The 19,886-nt window shown below is 41.6% G+C and overlaps 1 protein-coding gene across 1 annotated transcript; it reads right to left on the bottom strand.

Moving 5' to 3' along the window:
• Positions 1 to 219: 219 nt before the first annotated feature.
• Positions 220 to 19,825, bottom strand: ern1 (endoplasmic reticulum to nucleus signaling 1). Its single transcript, XM_071473748.1, has 22 exons — positions 19,581 to 19,825; positions 13,578 to 13,698; positions 10,665 to 10,698; positions 10,413 to 10,485; positions 10,097 to 10,169; positions 9,009 to 9,131; positions 8,397 to 8,498; positions 8,049 to 8,310; positions 7,388 to 7,466; positions 6,852 to 7,011; positions 6,380 to 6,495; positions 6,054 to 6,248; positions 5,378 to 5,648; positions 5,186 to 5,276; positions 4,901 to 5,090; positions 4,471 to 4,570; positions 4,141 to 4,340; positions 3,455 to 3,602; positions 3,119 to 3,246; positions 2,441 to 2,564; positions 1,722 to 1,789; positions 220 to 1,625 (listed from the first exon to the last, which is right to left on the bottom strand). Exons 1-22 carry the CDS (start codon positions 19,656 to 19,658, stop codon positions 1,059 to 1,061), a joined length of 3,303 nt encoding a protein of 1,100 aa, XP_071329849.1. The 5' UTR covers positions 19,659 to 19,825; the 3' UTR covers positions 220 to 1,058.
• Between the last annotated feature and the right edge of the window lie 61 nt (positions 19,826 to 19,886).

Below are 19,886 nucleotides of genomic sequence, written 5' to 3'. Positions count from 1 at the left end.
TAGCTTAGTCTCATATAACTTAATGGCATATTGTCCAATCATTATCAAATAATACAGACAGTTCAGACTGCAAGCATACAGTAGTGAGTGGCATATGCCAAATGATCACAACTCAGAAATGAACAGTAACTTCCTTTAGATGCTGCCTTTTAGTTATAGTTAGTTATAGTTCCCCATCGCCATTTTGAGCTGCATCAAGATCAAGGCACAAACACAATCTTAGTATAAAAAAAATAGAATTTATTGTGCATGTCATTAATTTCACTTTGACACCCTTTAAAGTTATTATACACGAGCATTCTGCAGCCTGACCTCTAATTTCATATTTGACTACATCACATGAGGATAAAATTACCGACTGAATTCAGATGCCACCCTGAACACCTTTTGGAATAGTCCACTCTGACTGAGTCAGCACAATAGTCTTGATTGACAGAAGAGGAGCAGTGTAGCAGCATTAACTGGAATCAAGCACATTTAGCATAGTCAATTTTAAAGATCTGTACCCATACAGCACAGTGATATTTTCTTAAAAACAAAGGCACATTGGCCACATTAAATGATTTATCATTTATGATCCAAATTCTGAATCAGTCTATACAAAAATATACATACAGCATCTGTGTGGTGAACAGGCTCACTCAGAAATACAACATTGCACAATAAAACTACCCACATGTTCAACAATATACAGACATGTTTCCCACAAGAGGCCAGATATTTTTGCGGACAAACAGTTTTTTGGACATGCCATTATAAAAAAAAAAAAAAAATGTCTTTGCTCAGCTCAGCTACAACAAAATGTCCACCAATACCCTCTTGGATATCTGACTTCCTCTGGGCAGAGACAGACTTGTGGACGGTTTCGCTGGGGAACATTTTAACCCAGGTGAGCAGAAGGCACTTAATCCAGATGGGTGCAGCTGCTGTGCCTCATAGTGGATCCCAGGCACTGCAGGCCTGGTCCTCACCAGCTCAAAGCTCAGCAACTGTGTCCCACTTTGTGTCCACTCTTTAAGGCAATGCTTCCATCTGTGCTGGGTCCAGCTGACTTCAGCTCACACTGGTTCCTTGTCCAGTGCAGGATGATTTGGCAGTGTGTGCATTTCAGACTGAGTGGATGCTCTTTGCCTGAGAGGAACTGTCGGCGATTCTGGGGCAAATGTGGGGTTCACTGTTTGATTCTGCGAGTCAGTCTGTGTGGACAGTGCTGGCGCTGCGGGCCGCACTGTCTCAACTGGCAAGTGTGAAGATACAGGCTCATCTGGTAACGTAGAGGCCACCGATTGAACAGGTGCTATGTGACAGACCTGCACCGGCTGTGATGAATGTGTAGGTTCCTGGGGTGGTGAGGGGGGTGAGGGGAGTGAGGGGGGTGGTAATGTGTGTGTTGGCAGGTGCTGAGTGCATGGCCCATTTTGTTGTTGTGGGCCCGGGTGTGTGTACTGGTGATGTGCAGTAGAGTAGTAAGGCAGGAAGGGCCTCTCTGGTGCACAGGTCCGCATGGCCAGGTAGGTGTGCATCAGCAGGTGGGGGAAGCGGGAAGTGAAGTAGGAGACAAAGTCATCAGGGATAGAGCCCAGAGTCTCCTGTACCTCAGCAGGCAACTCTCGGTAATGGTGTTTCTGCCAGGGAAAGTCAGGCATTAAATCTTGCCAGTGGAAACCAGCTTCACTTCAACACTAAGCAGTTCATCCTAGCTATGAGAAAACAACTCTTACCTTGTTTCTCATTGCACGTAACAGGTCTCTTACTGACCCACCCTTATAGGACCGGAATTTCCTCAGATCTGCCAAAGAAAGGCAAAAAGAAAAAAAAACCTGGCATCAACTATAGAAGGAATTCCTGACCATTAACCAACAAGGCATCAGAAAAGAGGAAATCCTGAAATGATACAACTGTACCCAAACATGAACTGATCGGTGCAAATTTTCAAATATAAGTGCAGAGAGGTGAGATGCAAATTTTTTTTCATCCAAACAACTTGTAGTGTTTGTGATACTTCAAAAGATTGACACACAGACAGAAAAGTATGAAGAAATATAAAATAAAACAAACCAGTTTTTATAAAAGTAGTTTTGTAAATGCAAGAAAATGAAAGTGAACTAAGTGCAAATTCCAAAGAGAGGCAGTTCAAGAAAATATCATAGGCTTGTGATACTAGGTGGGTGACAATGAAGACAGGAAGCAGCAGACATGCTTAACCACCCCAGCCTGTTTTCTAGTGACAGGATACAGCATTTGGTGCAGCTATGGTGCAGCTATGAATGTACATCAGGCTTGTAGCAAAGCATTTCTCTAACTAGCTCTAAAACATTAATCTGGTCAATTTGTTAAATAAAATACTAAATTTCAAGCAATTCAAGAAACACGACTATGTTCCAACAGGTGGCTCCTGGTGCTTGTATTTGACATGCTGTGTAAGTAGCCACTCTCATACCTGTCTGAAGTGGCACTGTGATATGCTCTCTCCAGTCACTCTTGACAACAGCCCTCCCTCCTCTCTCGAGCTGTCTCACGATTGGTCCGTCCAGCGGCTCCTTTTCTATTCTGTCACTTACATCCTGTAAACCACCACAAAGAAACAAAGTGTGAGTTTCAATTAATGTGCCAGACAGGCAGCCTGCAGCCTCATTCTCAAAACATTATCACACAAAAATATATTTTAGAAGCGAATGGATCCATTTCCATGAATGAAGGTGCAAGCACAGTCCGCTGTACAAGAATTTCAATCAACAGTACATTAATGAAGTCCTGCAGGTTCATATTTTGCTAATCAACGGAAGCGGATGGTTTTCACACATCCTACATGTATTTGGAGTTGTTAGAATGAAAAGAATCACCTCTTTACACAATCCAATAAAAATGACCTTGCATTACTGCCCAAATCAAATTAAAATATGCTGCTTTTAAGAGTTTATAAATGAAAAATGCATGCAAAACATACATGTGGATTTATAGCACTTTGAAGATGCCTGGGTGTATGTGAACATAGGCAGTCTGTTCTGCACTAAGATGTGGTTTGCAGAAGTAGTGGTTTAACCACATCAGGAGCAACCTAAAGATGTGATTTTACAATAAGCAGTGAAACTGTTAGATGAGTAAAAGTGGCTGCCACCTGAAAGAACTGTAGCTCCTTCTCCAGGCTCCAAAAGAAAGGGTGTTTGAGAACACACTCTGCTGAAGGTCTCCGATGGGGCTCCATGCTCAACATCTGCTCTATTAGGTCTCTGGCTACAATGTCCCCTGTAAATCATTTGCAAAAAGTCATATATTTTAACCATCAAATAACAATCATCATATCTGTAGCAACACTTCTAACAACCAATCACAAACTAATCCACACTACTCTCTACCTGCCCTTCATTATCTACATTTACCAGCAACTACATTAGTATTGTTACACACATCTGGAATTGATCAAAGACAACAAAACAAGAAGTTTGCTCCTCACCGTGTTTGTCAGTTTGCAGATGATCGAGGTTGTATGTGCCCAGTAGGATGTTCGCTTGCCTCTGCAGAGACTTGCCAAAAGGGTGATTTCCCTGAGACACCACGTAGTAAAACACACAACCAGCAGAGAAGATATCAACAGCGCAGGTCTACAAGAGGAAAAAAAAGAAAGCTTAGAGGAGATCACAATGTGGTATACAATGAAACTAAACTTTCACACAACAACATTTGTGTACAGTCTCAATTTATGTACTCAACTCTTGGTTGGTTTAGTTCATTGCATTAACCTTGCTGCTATCGGACAAATGGCTACTACAGCCTGAAACAAATCCATTTTCAGGAGTCCATCAGATGCCATTATATGCACTATAAGTATTAATCCTTTAGATGTCAAATCAGCCCAGGTATCATGAGGCTGCAGTGATCTCTGAACACTTCTTTAACTCTCACGCTCCTTTTTTGTTGCTGTTGTTTTTATGTGTGATCTTTTGGATTTTGTTTGCCTTTCAGTCCCACATTCAAGGTTTCTCAGATGTCCTTATTTTTTTATAACTATAACCAGACTTCTAAATGAGGTGATTACACACATTTGCTAAAAGTTTATCACTGTATTTACTTTTTTGAATTCTGACTACAAACAACACTTAGAAGCACCACGAGAGAGCTGCTATTCCACCACTGACTCACCGGATTGTCTTTGCAGTCCTCACTGAGAACCTCAGGGGCGATCCAGCCCTCTGTGCCTGGCACCCCAGACCTTCTACTGAAACTGTGGCGGCCCACTGCTAGCTTCTTACACAAGCCAAAGTCTGAAATCATGGCCCGGACCCGACCGTGGGCATTGGGCATGGACACCAGGATGTTGTGGGGTTTCAGGTCTCTGTGGACTGGAGGATGGCAATGAGAAGAGAACAAACAAGCCGTCAGTTACTTCAGTGGTGTAGTTACAGTTTGGTATTACACAACAACCATCTACAATAGCAATGTGAAATTGATCTTGTTTTTAAAGATCAATACCTATGTTGAGAGAATGCAGATGGGCCAGTCCTGACATGGTCTGCTGAAGCAGCGTGACAGGCTCCAGTCCATGACGGTTGAAATCTTTTCTCTCCACATACTAGAAAGATGAAAGGCAGCAGTAAGTTAAGCCCAAAAACTATAACTGCTCGTCTCATTTTGACAAAGGTTAAAACTATGTACAACACTAAATTAATTTTAGCATGGGAACTGTTTTCTTTTAGTTTTTGTGCTTAATGGATAAGCACAGCTGTATGGTAATGACAAAGAAAAGGTCGTGCATCATTATGAAAACATTAACGAAAACAAGGCTGCTATGACCAAAATACTTGGATTTTGCTGAAGAACAACATGCAGGTAACCTAAATAAACTTCAACCTTTCCCAGACTCCAAAGAAGTGCTTTAGTGATCTACCAAGTCATTCATTACCTCCTGAAGTGAAGCTGCGCACAGTTCAATGGCAATGTACTGGAACTGACGGTCTCTCTCAGTGCAGAAGTAGCGGATGACATTTGGGTGCTCGTCTGACTCCCTCAGCAGCTGAACTTCTCTGTCCGCAAAGCTGAAGCATTCTGGGAGAATTCTCTTCACTGCCACTGGACGGTTGTCAAACTGACCCCTTGTGGAGAAACAGTGGAAATACAACATGTCCTCAATATTTTACTAATTTGATAAGAAAATATGAGTAATTGTTGACTAGTTGTTCAGACTTACTTGTACACAATGGTGCCCTCAGCACCATGACCCAAGACCTCTTTGGGATGGAATGTTATGTTACCCACTCGGACAACATTGGAGTCCTCCTCTGATAAGACAAATAGTTTTAGACAGTGAAAACTGTCTGAAGTGTAGAACACGCAAAAACCAAACAGTGTCAATGCAATCTCAATTTCTCTCAATCTTTACCTCCATCTTCATGCTCATTGGCCGAACTGCCCAACTCAGACACAGAAAGATTAGAGTGGTTGGAGGCGCGGGGGGTGACGTTGGGGCTGCTGTGGTCTGAGCATTCAGAGCGAGTGCGGGCCACCTCCAGGTAGTCGCTGTCTGGGGCCAGGCCCAAGCCCAAGCCCACGTCTGCGGGGGGAAAAGGCTGTTGCCTCTGGAGCAGCTCCAACCGCTCCTCCATCTGTCTCTGAAACTCCTGGTGCTGCAGCTGCTGCTGCTTATGTACACTCTGTGGCAAGAGAGGACACCAGGTCTAAAGCTCTAAAAATTATACAACTGTGTGTTTGTGAAGTTGTTAGTACATTACAATTACCTCTTAAACATGTTTATTTCATTTTAATTTATTTTATTGTATTTTTTCCCTCTTAAATGTCTTAACTCCCTTTCTCTTTTATATGTGTCAAAGCACTTTGAGCTGCACCCTATATGTGAAAAGTGCTAAATAGATAAAGATTATTATTTATTTATTATTTTGTTTATTTATTTTCATTACTTTAAATGCATTTTGCTGCCAATACTTCTCTTGTACTTATGCAGATTTTCAATGTGGGACTTCAAAGAATTCTTCTAAATCTGTCAACCTTAGATAGTGGTAGGTATACAGCAGTCCACTAGGTGGTGGTGTTAGACTTACTTTCGGGTAGGTAATCACAAAGGCCACCCATCCAGCCAACAGGAAGGTGGAGAAGATGATCGTGGCCATGTCTTTGAGCATAGAGTCCACAGGAGCTTCTGGACGCACAATGCGACCACTGGCCCCGGGTTCTTGGATTGATGTTTCAGGCAGAGGAGAAGGCGGGCCGTCATCCATACCACTATCATTCATCTTCTACAACATGTTGGGAAGGGCAATAAAAGTGAGGGCAGGGAGGAAGAGAGTGAGAAACCCTGCACAGATCATTGGAATTATCTGTAAAAACTTCAAACAAAACATCCCATGGATCACACACTGACACAGACCTCCTCTACTTTCTTGTCAGTGGTAGGTGGGATGACGTTGCCTTGATTGCGAGGGAAACTTTCAGGGAACTTCTCGAGGATCTTGGTGTGAGCTTCAGGGGGTGTCTCATGATGACCTGAAAAAGTGAACTTCTTAATATCAGCTTTATCATTAGGAGTAACAGAATCAAGGGCATTTGTCTGATCCAAAAATGTTTATCGTTTTCTGTTTAAATGGCAAGACAACTTTATTATGTTGTTTCACTTGTATTCACATATTACATTTTATCATCCAGCAGAGGGCAGTCTCAGTCTGTCACGCACGGATCAGGACTTCAACATGTGATAAACAGTAATGAGTCAAAGCTCTTAATATACAGTCATAGTAAATTTACAGAGGTCTTTCTTCATGTTAAACCGTTGTGCACATATTTTTAAAGTGAAACTAAAACTTCTTCCCATTATTGTCTTGACTAATGTACAACTATATTACCTATTAGGAGCAGGTAGTTCCTCATGAAGTTGATACGGTTTTGCTCCCGAAGCGCAGAGTTGAACTTGACACTGGTGCTGGGTGTGATGACACACTCCTTGTCCTCCTCAGTCTTCTGGCTATCAGGACCATCCAGCATGGGAAAAGTGCTCCCACGAGGCTGTGGAGACACACACAAACATTCAAGGGGCTCAGATGAATTTCCTATCAGATGATTCACATGATTACATAAGAAAAAAAAAAAAAAATTCTCTAGGAGTAGTAAACTACTAGTCCAGAGTGACTTAAGTTGGGGCAAGCTGAGACACCACTGGAACAGGATGTATGCCTACAAACTCACCGGCATACCTGGAAACCACTCGCTAAAAGTGAAGAGTGATTAAGAAACCATAAAACAAGCAAGTAAAATACTAAAGAAAGAGTACATAAGTAAAAAAGTACACAAATTCTAATAAATCTACATGTTTTATGTTCATGTCTTACTAATTAGGAATGAGCTTTGCTTAAATAAACATATTCATGACACTGTCACTCACCACCACAGTGACTCCATCATGCACCAGGGAGGGAGAGGCGTACAGACTGGTAGAGTATTTACCCACATACAAAGTGGCCCTGGAAGAGAACAATCACAGTCAAACAATTGCTTACTTAAGTGTAGAAGTACCCTACACCATGCTTCACGCTGACAGAAGTGTGATACGTCTAATAATAACAATAACTACAATCTCAAGAACAGAAGTGTATGTGTCATTACAAATTCAGAAGAATTTTCATAGTTCCCCATAAAGAGGCAAAACTTTCACAGTGGATCAACCACTGAAAGTCCTGTTTGTCATTTTCAGCAGAAGCAGGTGTGAACACAACATATAAAAAGAAAACTGTACTGCTGCGTGAAACCAGAGCTAAAACCAGGCCCCTTCAGCACCCACTTGTTAGATATTTCATGTCTAGACTCAATCCCAATATTAAGCAATCTTACATTGATCCAGACACTGAAGACACAGTGTTTCAACATGTTTAAGAAAACTCTTGGCCAACCCTTGTTCTATTGGAGTGATATTCAAATGATATAAAAAATACCAAATCTTTTAAACCTTTAGCTGATGATCCAAAGTGGTAACTATCATAAAAAATGAAGGCCTACAAAAGTGGACCTTGACAAAATGTCAGTCAGTCATCACACAGTCTGCTCACATGAACTTGTTCTTGGGCTTCTTCTCTTTCGGAAATGGGTATTTCCACTGGGTAATGCGGCCAACCTCTCCAGACATGAAAGTGAGATAACGCAGGGTTTCCACGGCCACGTTAGTGTGAGGAACTTTGCGGAGGCCCTCACGCTGCCAAATATACATGGCCACCACCGGAGAGTTGTAGTTCTGAACCCACTGAATGTCTCCGGATTCGCTGTCCACAGTCACCACAAGGCCGTCGCCGTTGGACACAAAATGAGCCATCTCTGTGGGGAACCAAAGAGTGGACATGGGATTAGCACCGTCAAAAACTAATGCTACAAAAGAGCCAGAGAGTCAGAGAGAGTCTTACTGTATTTGGTGTCATCATCAGGAAGAGTGGAGGCGTAGTCAGAATAGGTGGCGTTCCAGCGCAGCTCTCTGCTCTTGGTGTCGTACATGGTTATGGTGTACTCTAACAGGGAGATGAACAACAGCAACTTATCCACACAGGAAAATGATACTGGTATTCTTTTCCTTTCCTTATGTAACTTACACAAAAGCCAGGCTTTGAGTATCTATTACTGGGCGTAAATGGAAAGTGGTGTTAAATTTCTTTTGCTTCAAAATATGGGATTCTATCCCTAACACAAAATGTGGGGGGACTGTGAAACAAAATCCTGAATATACAACGGTGGGTGACAAAGTGACACCAAGTGAAGCATTTATAGCAAGTATCCAATTTGCAGGGCTACAATTACCACCCAGCTTCCTCAGACACTGCAGGGACAGAGTGCTGGTGGTTATGCTGAGGGTGGGGCAGGGATAGCAGTAGAGATGAGTGGGAGGTAAATAAGGGTTTGCCACCGTCTTGGGTTTAGTGCATGCAAGACAAACAAGTGTGTTGATTAGTCAGATTAAATCAACAACTGAAAGGGATGGGGGGGTAGCTGAATTTGTGTTGCTTGATTGGCTTTGGTTTTACCTGTGCGTCCCAGATAAAGAAGAGATGAAGAGGGACACAGCATCTCAGCAAAGGAGGAGGTCAAGGTCTGCTGTTTCTCACCAGTCAACAGGTCCACCACATACCACAAGTCCTGCTTTTTACCTGTTTATGATCACAGATCACACGAGCACACAGATAAAATGATAAAACCTCTGCCATGAATGCAGCATTTATATATACAAGTATTTCAGTTTTATAATCTATTTTGTTTCTACATATCGTTTTTGTATTACTGCTATGTTTGTCCACTCTGTAAATGTGATACCTATTGCATGTCTGTCCAACCCTTTGAGAGAAATCTATGATTTTGGCTGATGTAAAGAAAACTGACTTGACTATTTGTAGGAAATTGTTAAATTGACCAAAAGGAGCACGATGTGCAAGCCCAGTCGAGCAAAATAACGTGCAGCCATTTAACCTTCACAGTGATGGGTGTTACCATTCTATCATTAAATTAGCAGCCCATGGCCTCTTTGTGCTGGCATCTCACCTGTTAAGTCGCTGGAAGGAGTGGCAATAATAACTTAATCATAGATCATTACAGATGAATGTAAAAACCATAAATTAGGAAACTGCCTCTTTGATTCAAAGGAAGGTGGTTCGGCCTGAGAATTCACTCAAACTAAGATTTAAAAGAGTGAGAATTGAAGCCTGTAGCATTTTCAGACCTTTGCATCTCTAATATGCTTTGTGCTGGCAGCAGCTTCAGTTGAGAGAAAACAAAAGCTTCACTGATAATGACTGTGGGGAGGCAAATGTCAACCGCTTCCTTTTAAACAATGACACAGTCACTATCCTGTGCTAGCTGTTGTAAATTCAAAAGGGCACAGGCTACCACTGCAGGTTGAGTGGAAAAGAAAGGTACTGTAACGTATTCTGTTGAAGCCAGATAACACCTGCTCATTTAGGTGAACTGGGACATGAACTGCGCACCCTTATGGATAAGGAAAATTGTGACCACAATTCAGTTCAATTTCACAATCAATCTGTTCAAATGCCTGTGTTCAGTACACAAGAACAATGTATTAAGACAAGAGGCATCATTTCTATTTGAGAATTAGCCTTACCCATGTAAAGGACTCCATCAGAACTGCGACAGGGAGAAGCTTGGACCAACTCAGGGATAGTGAATGGTAATTTCTGTTTGGGAGCAACGAATCAACGTTAGCTAACCATGACATCCTCTATGTCTTAATAATGTATATATATGGGGAACCTCTAGCGTGTTCCCCCACAGCTGCAACTTCAGAATGTGAGTGCATTACTTTCAGCATGACATACGTGGTGAGAGGATGTGTTTTTCTTTAGAACAGGGAACTGAAGAGTGCTCCTTTTTACAAAAAAGGGGAGATTAGAATTTGTGATTAAGTTATTTCCTCTTACTGTAAGGCCTTCGTTGTTCTTTCCTCCCAGAGAGTACAGGCTGCCATCATTTGGGTCTGGCAGAAAAGCTGGTCTGGAAAGAGTAAAGAAGAAACAGAGAAACATTATTTAAGCAATTAATCTGAGTGACGGGTAACAAGATCAACAGGTTACCATATTCATCTGCTGTCACCGTCTTTTGTTAAAGACAGGCGCAACACACAAGGATACATATATGTCTGCCCCTGCAGAAAATTAGTTCAAGATACGTACTCTGCCACATGTGTGGGGACCTGAAGAACTGGATCTGTGAAAAGACACAAGTCAGGATAGACAAGAATATTAGCAAACAATGGAAACCGTGGCCACTAGCTGTTGTGTAAGAGAATGACATGAAGACTGGTGACATTCACTCACACAGAACACAAAGTCCAAATGACAACGGATTCGCCTGTGGCAAACATGAAAGGCAAACAGACGGCTATCTGAATAAGTCAAACAAGTAACAGCCATAGGAACAAAAATAACTGATTGATTAATGAGATTATAATAGATAATTTCTTCTAAAATGTACTGAAACATTTTAAGCTGTTGATGAGTCTGTGTGGTGCTGAATATACAACAACCAGAGTCAATTAAGTAGAAAGCACATTTCACCATTATCCTGCTAAATAGTGAAATAAATATTATCATACATAATCAATCATTATCCATCCATTTCTACTTTATTGTCAAAGCTATATTACTGTTGTGTTGTGAGTGAGGGAGGTGCAGACATTTCTTATTAATCTATGCCTTCAAATGTAATCCATTTACATTACGATCGTAATGGACTACTCATCCAATCATGTTTATATAGACGTTTAAAATACCAGTGTGGTTCTTTAAACTAAAGAAAGATAAAACACTACAATGCGTCTTTAAGCCAAGAGCGAGAATGTGAAATCCAAACCTTTATTGCTACTAGACAAACACACACCTCCCTACAGTGTGAACATACAGGGCGTGGGCCAGATGGTGCTGATCTCTGTGGGGGTGCCTGAAGGGGTCAACAATAGCAAGTAGTGGTGGTGGTGATGGCCAATGACTGTTGTGCTTAAGAAGAATCAACATTCATTACATCTAATTAAGGAGGCTGGTGACAAAACAATGGTTTCATGCGCTGCATAGAAAGACGTAAACCCTGGGTGGCTGAAGTACAAACACACGTTTGCAATGCCAAGGAGTAGTGACAAGCAAACAGTAGGAGGACATACATGTTGGCTGAATTGTTCTGTCTTGGTGCAGGGACCAAAATGGTTGCTTCCCCCTCATTATGTGGGTGTATGGTTGCCTGACTGGAGCACAACAACAGGTGTGTGCAAAGCCTGGCCCAGCACTAGTCAAATTTATATTCAATAGCTCTTTTAGAAAAACAGATGATGCGGAGGGAGCAGCCTCTGCCTCTGATTATTAATGATTTGGGCATTAGGTGGACCTAACCAGGACTTGCAGCCTCAACCACTTTAGTCTACCATAATTTATAGTATGATACTAGTGAGGAAAATGTGACAAAATGTTTGTATAAAGCAGGACACGTCTTCAATTACCATTTTATGGTCTCCTATTCTAAGAGAGATAAACTTACAGAAACAGCACTAAATGTGTAGACTGTTTAAGCACATGTTTTCCATTAACCCCTGATTCTATCTTATGTAATTTCAAAGCATATAGTGGCTACATTAACATGGTAACCACAGTACATGCTGTGTGTGCAGGTGATACTACAGCAAAGTTGCTTACCCTTGCCCACTCTGACCTTGATTCCAGGCTATATTTGCCCCTTTCTCAGTTAATAATTACCCAGTTTCCATGCCTAACAGCAACATCTCACAGCATTTTCCTCAAGTACAACCTATACACAAGATGTAATGCATTTAAATAATATCAATTAAGTTTTTTTTTTTCCTCAACAGGTCATGATTGGAAATATAGGCCTGATTTACTCCACGGTGGTGGTGACAACCCCAAGACAGTATTAGAAAATGTAAGTTTAAGATGTAAGTTTAACTCTAGTATTAGAAGTGGTATTACTTTTGAGTCGTTTGGTTTAGATTATGTTTTCACATAAAATCAATACATCAATTTGAATAACATATTGATATTGGTGATATGTTATAAAGTAGCAATTACATGAAACCAGGGTCCTGTGCTTAGTCTGTATACCAGTGAAACTTACAAGAGTAGAAAGCTTCACTTGTGGTTCCCACTTTGTTAAATTCTTTAGTTGCTTTAATTTTTATTATTGTGTTCTCGCATACCCTCCATTGCATAAATTAACCCTACAAATGACAAAAGCACCTTACTGTGGCTTAAAAAAAAAAAACTAGGTCCATGTGAAAAATTTAAGAAATTTAGGATTAGTTGTAAACTGTTGTGGAGCTGCTGGAAACAACTACTTTCAATGGAAGTAGCTAAAACCTGCTGGAAAGGTTGCTAAATGTGGTGGAGTAATATGCTACCATATTCATGATGTCATTGTGTCGTATTTGCATTCTGCCTAGTGTTATCTGTTTGCCTCTTTCCTACTCTCTGTGTCATAGTCATGAGGCAGTACCGGCAACTCTCTTCTATGGACAATTGCTAAGGTTTGTCTGAAAAGTCACTAGATTTGTCGCTAAGTGCTTTTCTGAAAAAAAGAAAAAAATATGCTAAAGGGCTCTGAAAATGAAAACTGTCGTGGATTTGCTGTAAATATCCTCTGATGATGTATTGGAGACTGTTCACATCAAATCATTTTGAAAGAGCAATGGCTAATTTGGCAACCCAGTGGTATAACTTCATCATGAACTGAACTTGCTCGCTGACTCACTCACACTCAGGGATGTAGCGCCAAGTCAAAAAAGGCAGTGGGGTGTCATTGTTTTCCCTGTGGCAGCACACAAAACCACTTTGTTTTTGAATAAGGCCCTATTCAGACCTTAACATGCGTCCTGGGTGATCCGATCACAAGTGGTCAGCTCTGTTCACACCTGGCTTTAAAATGTGTCTCCACGGGTCTCAAGTGACCACTTGTGATCAAATCTCACTTCCCTGCTTCATATGCAAATAAATAGGTATGCTGTGTTGTTTTTACCACCTCCGAATGTGGTCTGAGTAATCGGAAAAAAACTTGACTTGAAGTTGACTGTACTCTTCTCCTTTTACCTTCTTTCAGAGTCCATTTGATTGAGCCTGATTTCTTGCTGACAGCGTGCAGGTTTCCATCCAGGGTGGACACAAAGAGTAGGCTTTCAGGAAGAGAAACTGTGCCAGCACTGCAAAACCCCTACAGAAACACATTGCAGAAAAGTCATGGATATGTACTGTAAACAACCACATCACCACTTGTCAATAAAAAAATACTACAATATTTTTTTATGATACCTGTTAATGAAAATGATCACATATTCAGGTGAAAATCAGACATTGGTAAGCAGGCATGACTGAACATGCATGTTCTCACATACATCCACAGACTAGGTTAAAATGTGTGCAACGGCATTAGGGTTGTGCATAATGACTGCCCCAAGCAGTATGCCACTTTGGCCTGCTTTACAAATCAATGAATTTCAAATCAGTACCTTACAATGACAATTGAAGAGCACACTAGGAAGGTAGCTAGGTAACTGGGGGCAGGCTGTTGGATAGAGGTTTAAAGTAAAATCTGGAGTTGAGGGTTGTAATGTGGAGGAAGGTAAAGACACAGGGCCTGAGGCTGAGCACATTTGCATTACTCTCATGCTAACATGCAGAATACAACACAAGATTGGTTTGGCTTTTTGCTGGATTTTGCAATGAACTGAGTCAACTTCCCTCTGCACAGATGAATAGTGGGCTGCTGGGCCATCACTCAGAAATATCTGAACATAACGAGACATGAGAACACTTGGGTAGTTGGATTCAGTACATGACAGGAGTAAACAGTACATTGGAAAAAGAGGCAATACACCCACAGTCACCAGAGACACAGAGAAAGGAAAATGACAAAAACAATTCCAGTGAAAACAATTGAACCCAAAACCACTACAGCAGCTAAGTGACCCAGCCTCATGACTTGTCTTATGCCAGAATTAACAACACCGTGGGTGACGTGTGCTGCGCTCACCCACTATGGAATTCTAAAAACGCTGCTCTTGATAACCAGGCCGTGGGCTTCTTATGGTTTTTGGCACCAGTGTGCAGGAAGAAGTCCAGTGGGAGAGTTTGAGAGCTAACTGCTCAGCAAACCAGAGAAGACCACATGAACTCAGCCAGACCAGTATTTGTACTTTAATACACGCTGTTCTTCAAATTATATTCAACTGGTACACATGGGTTTCTCAACTAAACCAGTTGAGGAGGCTGGGAGAACTTTCCATCTGTGCTCTTCTTACACAAAAAAGGTTTCACATTACAGGCAATTACCCACAAATCTTTTATATTACTGACATGCCAAATGTTTTCCTAGCCACATTTTTTAAAATGATTTCCTACTGACTTATTGTCTGACAGAGTATCAGCACTTTTCAATGGCCCACTATCAGGGTCAACTCAGGAACTGAAAAACCTGGGACTCCCACTAAAACTGCCATCTTTGCCACAGGAGTCCTAGAAAGGCTGGGCAGAGCTCATTCTCCTGCTGAACCACAGCGGTATTGATCAACATCCCTACTTATCCCCCTGAACAGGTCCCTGGGGACAGTGCAAATAGCCCCTATATATAAAATGGAGATTACCAGTTCATAATTACTAACACACTCCTCTTAGCATTTAGCCCCTTTTGAGGAGACACGGAAGGAGGGTTGAAGTGCTCTTAAGCAAACCAAACCAACACACCTATTAAGTCTGGCCTCAGCATGCGGCAGGGAGAGCAAATGCAATCACCATCACTCAGGGTGTTTCCTCTTAGTCACACAGCTTGCATTTCCTGGTAAAACCGAAAACTGACCAGACAATCTGAGAGGGACAAGTGGGTATTTTACAATGCTTACTCACTCTCCCTGCATTCTCTCCAGCTTAAATTTGGGAAAACACTTGCATGTTATAACTAACCAAACAGAATCCGAGGCTAAAACAACCCCACAAACTGAAAGTTTCGCACTATATACAGAAAGAAACTGGGTGCTTCCACATTTGCCTACAGACTCCCTGCTGTAGTCTCACATCCTAAACAAGCATTTGAGTCAATATTGTGCACCTGTGACTGTTCCCACTGGGCTGTCTGCATACTCACAAGCATCGCACAACTGCACTGGGAGAATCATAACTAATCTGTTTTTTGGGCCCCTCATAACCTCTGTCAGGGTTCTTGGTTTCGCAAGCAAATAACTCTCTGAACATCTGTTAGTCCCCTAGTTTTGGATGGACACTGACATTCAACAACTGGTGAATATTCTACAGTGTTAGGCTTCAGGGACATCTGGTTTAAAATGTCTGGCTGCACAGAGTGACTGAGGTGAGTTACAAAGCTTAATAGAAGAAAAATTGGGGCATTCTCTGTCATTTCCTTATTCTGTGCGTTAACACAGAAATGGTTTAGGTGTTGTGTAAGCAAGTTACATAATAAGAACTGAACTGGCCGAAACCAAAGTCTTGGCAAGTTCTGAGGTCTTCGCTTTCCCTTCTGCAATGAGGCTACACATGGCTTAAAGGGACACAGACTACAATGCTCATGATAACACTGGCAGCAGGCTGCAGTGTCACAGGGCTTCACAGCCTCTTGCATGGCAGACCAACCTGAACACAGGACTGGCTATCACTGGCAGCTTTCCTACTTAGTGTACACAAGCACTTTAGCAGTTCTTCTAGGAGTGTTAGGGTTTAGGGCAAAGCTGTAAAAATAAAATCACTTGTCTTAGAAAGGAGAATTGCTAGGGTGAAGATATGAGAGGGAGTGGGCCTCTTTTCAGGAGAAACACTGAATGCATTGCAACAACACAGGCAGAGGGGGTCACTGAGGAAGCAGAGAAAGGTAAAGAGTTAACCTGCGCTGGCTGATATTCATTACAAATGACTTGATAAGTGGTCTTAAACGTTATCCAAAAAATAGGCAGCAAAAATGATGAGCCTGACTCAGTGTTTCACCATCATAGCTGCCCTGTATCCTAAAAGAAAACAGGCTGTTAGACTGTTGGGCTGTTACTTTTTGCAGACATCATTTTGAACATCAGACCTGGGACTCGATAAGCAACAAGTGAGTGACTGTATTCTATATGGCCAGACGGACTGGTAGCTTTACCGAGTGTGTGACATTTAGAGATGAATGTAGGGGAAAGAGGCAAAAAAAACATCTTTCATATAAGGACATCTTTGCAATTTTTTTCAACCTTTTTTTTTTTTTTTTTAATTTTTAATTTCAAACTATAGTGAGTCTGACTGAAAATAACATGGGTAAAAGATATGTTGCAAAGTGGTTGCTTTTGCAGCTTATGTTCAAAACAGGAAACAATCAATTGGTGAGCTGTATCAGAGATTCAAAGGAGAGTTAACGAGTCTCATCATACGAGCCCTGACAGCAGTGTGTTTTTGACAAAATCTCATAATTGTAGGTCAGACTCTAACTAACAGACATTTTCTAGTCTTGACTCTACATTGCATTAACTGGGCCCGAACTAACTGCTTCATCTCTGTTGAAAATTGGCACACTAACTGAACATCAGCCTGTCTGCAGCAATCAGCACTCTGTTTGCAGCTTCCTTGGGTGCAGGCAAAAACCAACACAGGAACCAACAAATACTTATCTCACCTCTTGTTACATGTCATGGGTGGTGTAGTCTAAATGTGTTTAGAAAGGCCAATTGAAAAAAAATCCCTTTATGTAAATGAGGGAATGTGAGCAATGCAGCATTAGAAACAGTCTGATGATCCATCAGTCTTGAAGTCCTACATTTAAGTGGTAATTTGAGGTTTCCCTTCAGGCCTGTGTAAAGACAGCAGGCCTAAGGATGTTTGATTTTCTTCCCAGTCCCATCAGACAAAGAGTCAGTGGTTGCTAAAATGTATTTCACATTTTAAAATTTAGTGGGGATCAGTGGAGGGACATTTAGCAACCTCCCTTGTCAACAGTCACTATCAGTTGCTCTCTGTGTGGTGTTGCTTCAGTGGGGAGGATGTCACGTGTTGGCCCTCGTTCAGGCACAGTCAGCCAAAGCACGGCCAATCTACTGTTGTGATAAGATAGTCTAAGATCACAACATTTTTTTTTTTAACCAAATCATCATGTCTTAGTTCAATATGAACCTGAAAAATTAAAGACATTAAATATATCCATAGTGACAGCAATGGAACAAATTAAAAACTGAGGGACACACTGTGATCTATAGTTGATCAAAAACATTAGTGGGCACATTTGCGTTGTTATGAAGTGCCCACAGATGTGTGAAGTGAGGCATGGGCATTATTTGAGTAGAAGCAAGAGTAACTGCTGCCAAAACTTCTAGCTGGATTTTAGTCACTGGCACATCCTTCTTACAATAGAAAATCTGATGACTTTACAAAGTTGCTCAATTGTGAAGAAAAAACAGTGAAAAGAGAGACATGAGTCCTCTCTCTGTACCTCTTCCACTTGTATCTCTCTCTCTCTTTTTCTCACACTTACGTCGCTATCTATAGATAGCCTATCATTTGCCCCCCACCCCCCCACACACTACACCAACAGACTATCTAACAGGCTAAGAGAAGAACCTGAGACATGATAGGGGATTTGAAGGCTGCTTTAATCTGCTGCTTAACTCAAGTGGTTTACTAGCTAATGGTCTCTGCCTCAAGTCTTCTCAAGGAACTGGCTCAGTTTCAACAAGTGAGCTAGTTCACTTTTGCACCAGCTCCAAACACTATGGAAGTCATTCTCTGTTTACTCTGTAATTAGATGACACTGCGTCAGCACCAGATTTATATTTAATTTCAGTTTTCCCTTGTAAAATTATTGGTACCTTACAGTCAGATTGTTTGTGTACCACGTCATATTGCAAACATAGATGTTTGTGTGGGTAGTTTGTACTGGCATGGCAAGTTTGTGCTTGATTTAATCAACCTAACTCCAAAGAATCATCATGCATAACAATGCCCTGCATTGGCGTGAACCCTCTGAAATTAGAGACTGCAGATGGCGTGCACACACACACACACACACTCACACACTGTATCTGTCCCGCTGACTTCAGATGGCTGTAAAGGTATAATCAACTGAAAGAGCCGGCTTTCAAGGTGCAAAGCATGTGAGGACGACATGCGCTGGTAAGAATCATCCTGTACTCTTTGCTTCAGTACAGAGACAGCTATGTTCTTGCATTAAGCTCCTATGTTTTCTATTTGATCTATGTATGTGTGTATATGTATTAACAAGCCAACGTTATCAACGAAACTCATCACATTGTGCTGCCTGGTTTGCCACCTTTGCAACATGCACCGTGCATGGACTAATATACCAAATGTTTATCTCTAGGGCTGCAGCTCCAGTGCAAGCACAGGACGTGTGCTCAGACATGTGAACTGATTAGAAATGTTTAGTTGACACACAGGCTGTAGAAATATTAGTATGTCACCAAGCCATCACAACGTCCCTACAAAGCTTCTTGTATAAGGCTCAAGTTTTACTGGTAGTAGTGAGAAAATGGCTCGTCTTGAATTCATCAATTTACTAATGTGATTCTGAGACGCTTAGTGGGCGTTGATGAAATGAAAATACTCAGGTGGCGGAGAGTCTGACTTTAAAACAAAACAACAGACATGTGTCCAACACATACACACAGCAAATTCTCAATAACAGATGTGTTTAAAAATCCACCTGCTAAAGTTACTCAGAAAGGAGGAGAAAGCCTAAACTTTCATGCTCTGGAGGATCGGTTTCCTTCAGTTGTGACACTGGACTGATGGACTGGAAACGATACATGTTGACAATACAATGCTGATACAACTTATTAAAGGATTTCTGAAGCACATTTTACTTAAAAAAAAAAAAAACGAGTGCTTTTAGCCAGAAAGCTAACGTCAATGTTAGCCCGCTTCTGTCATGCCAAGCCAACACGCAGCACACAATTAAACGTCCTCTGAATGACAAATATCTTAGCTTGCATTAATAACACTTGAAGTCAGAAAACAGGCCTGTGTTAAGTTAAATGTGTGTTTCAGTGGGTAACTCCGAGCTAATGTCATCTAAGTTCAGCTAGCTTAACCAGTTAGCCCTCTTACCTTTTGTGGGAGACCAGCGCAGCAAAGCAACGCCAAAACGCACCACACCAGGGCCCGGCTGCTCGCTGTCCAGTCCATATTTTGCGGTCTCAAACCGGGATAGACAGCTGGTCCGGATGGCCGTCGGCTACATAGAAAACGGGATGTGGTTTACAGGCAGACGTTTCGAAATCTTTTATGGAAGTTGTAACGTTAAAGGCATTGATGGACACAACGTTGGCTGGCTCTTCGCTTCTTCCTGAAATGAGAACCGTGGGGGTTGGACTTTGGGATAGATATCCAAACGAGTGGAGGAGGGGAAATGTG

Source organism: Trachinotus anak, unplaced genomic scaffold (assembly GCF_046630095.1).
Source record: "Trachinotus anak isolate AG129_WGS33_773 ecotype Australia unplaced genomic scaffold, CSIRO_AGI_Tana_v1 ptg000003l, whole genome shotgun sequence".
Classification (NCBI taxonomy): Eukaryota; Metazoa; Chordata; class Actinopteri; order Carangiformes; family Carangidae; genus Trachinotus; species Trachinotus anak.
This window is presented reverse-complemented; position numbering and strand designations above follow the sequence as displayed.

Excerpts from the sequence above, each read along its gene's own strand:
- ern1 (XM_071473748.1), bottom strand. The coding sequence starts at position 19,658 with ATGGACTGGACAGCGAGCAGCCGGGCCCTGGTGTGGTGCGTTTTGGCG. Across the intron at positions 10,486-10,664 it reads GTCCCCACACATGTGGCAGA|ACCAGCTTTTCTGCCAGACC; the intron begins GTACGTATCTTG and ends TACTCTTTCCAG. Across the intron at positions 3,603-4,140 it reads AGGACTGCAAAGACAATCCG|ACCTGCGCTGTTGATATCTT; the intron begins GTGAGTCAGTGG and ends TTCCTCTTGTAG.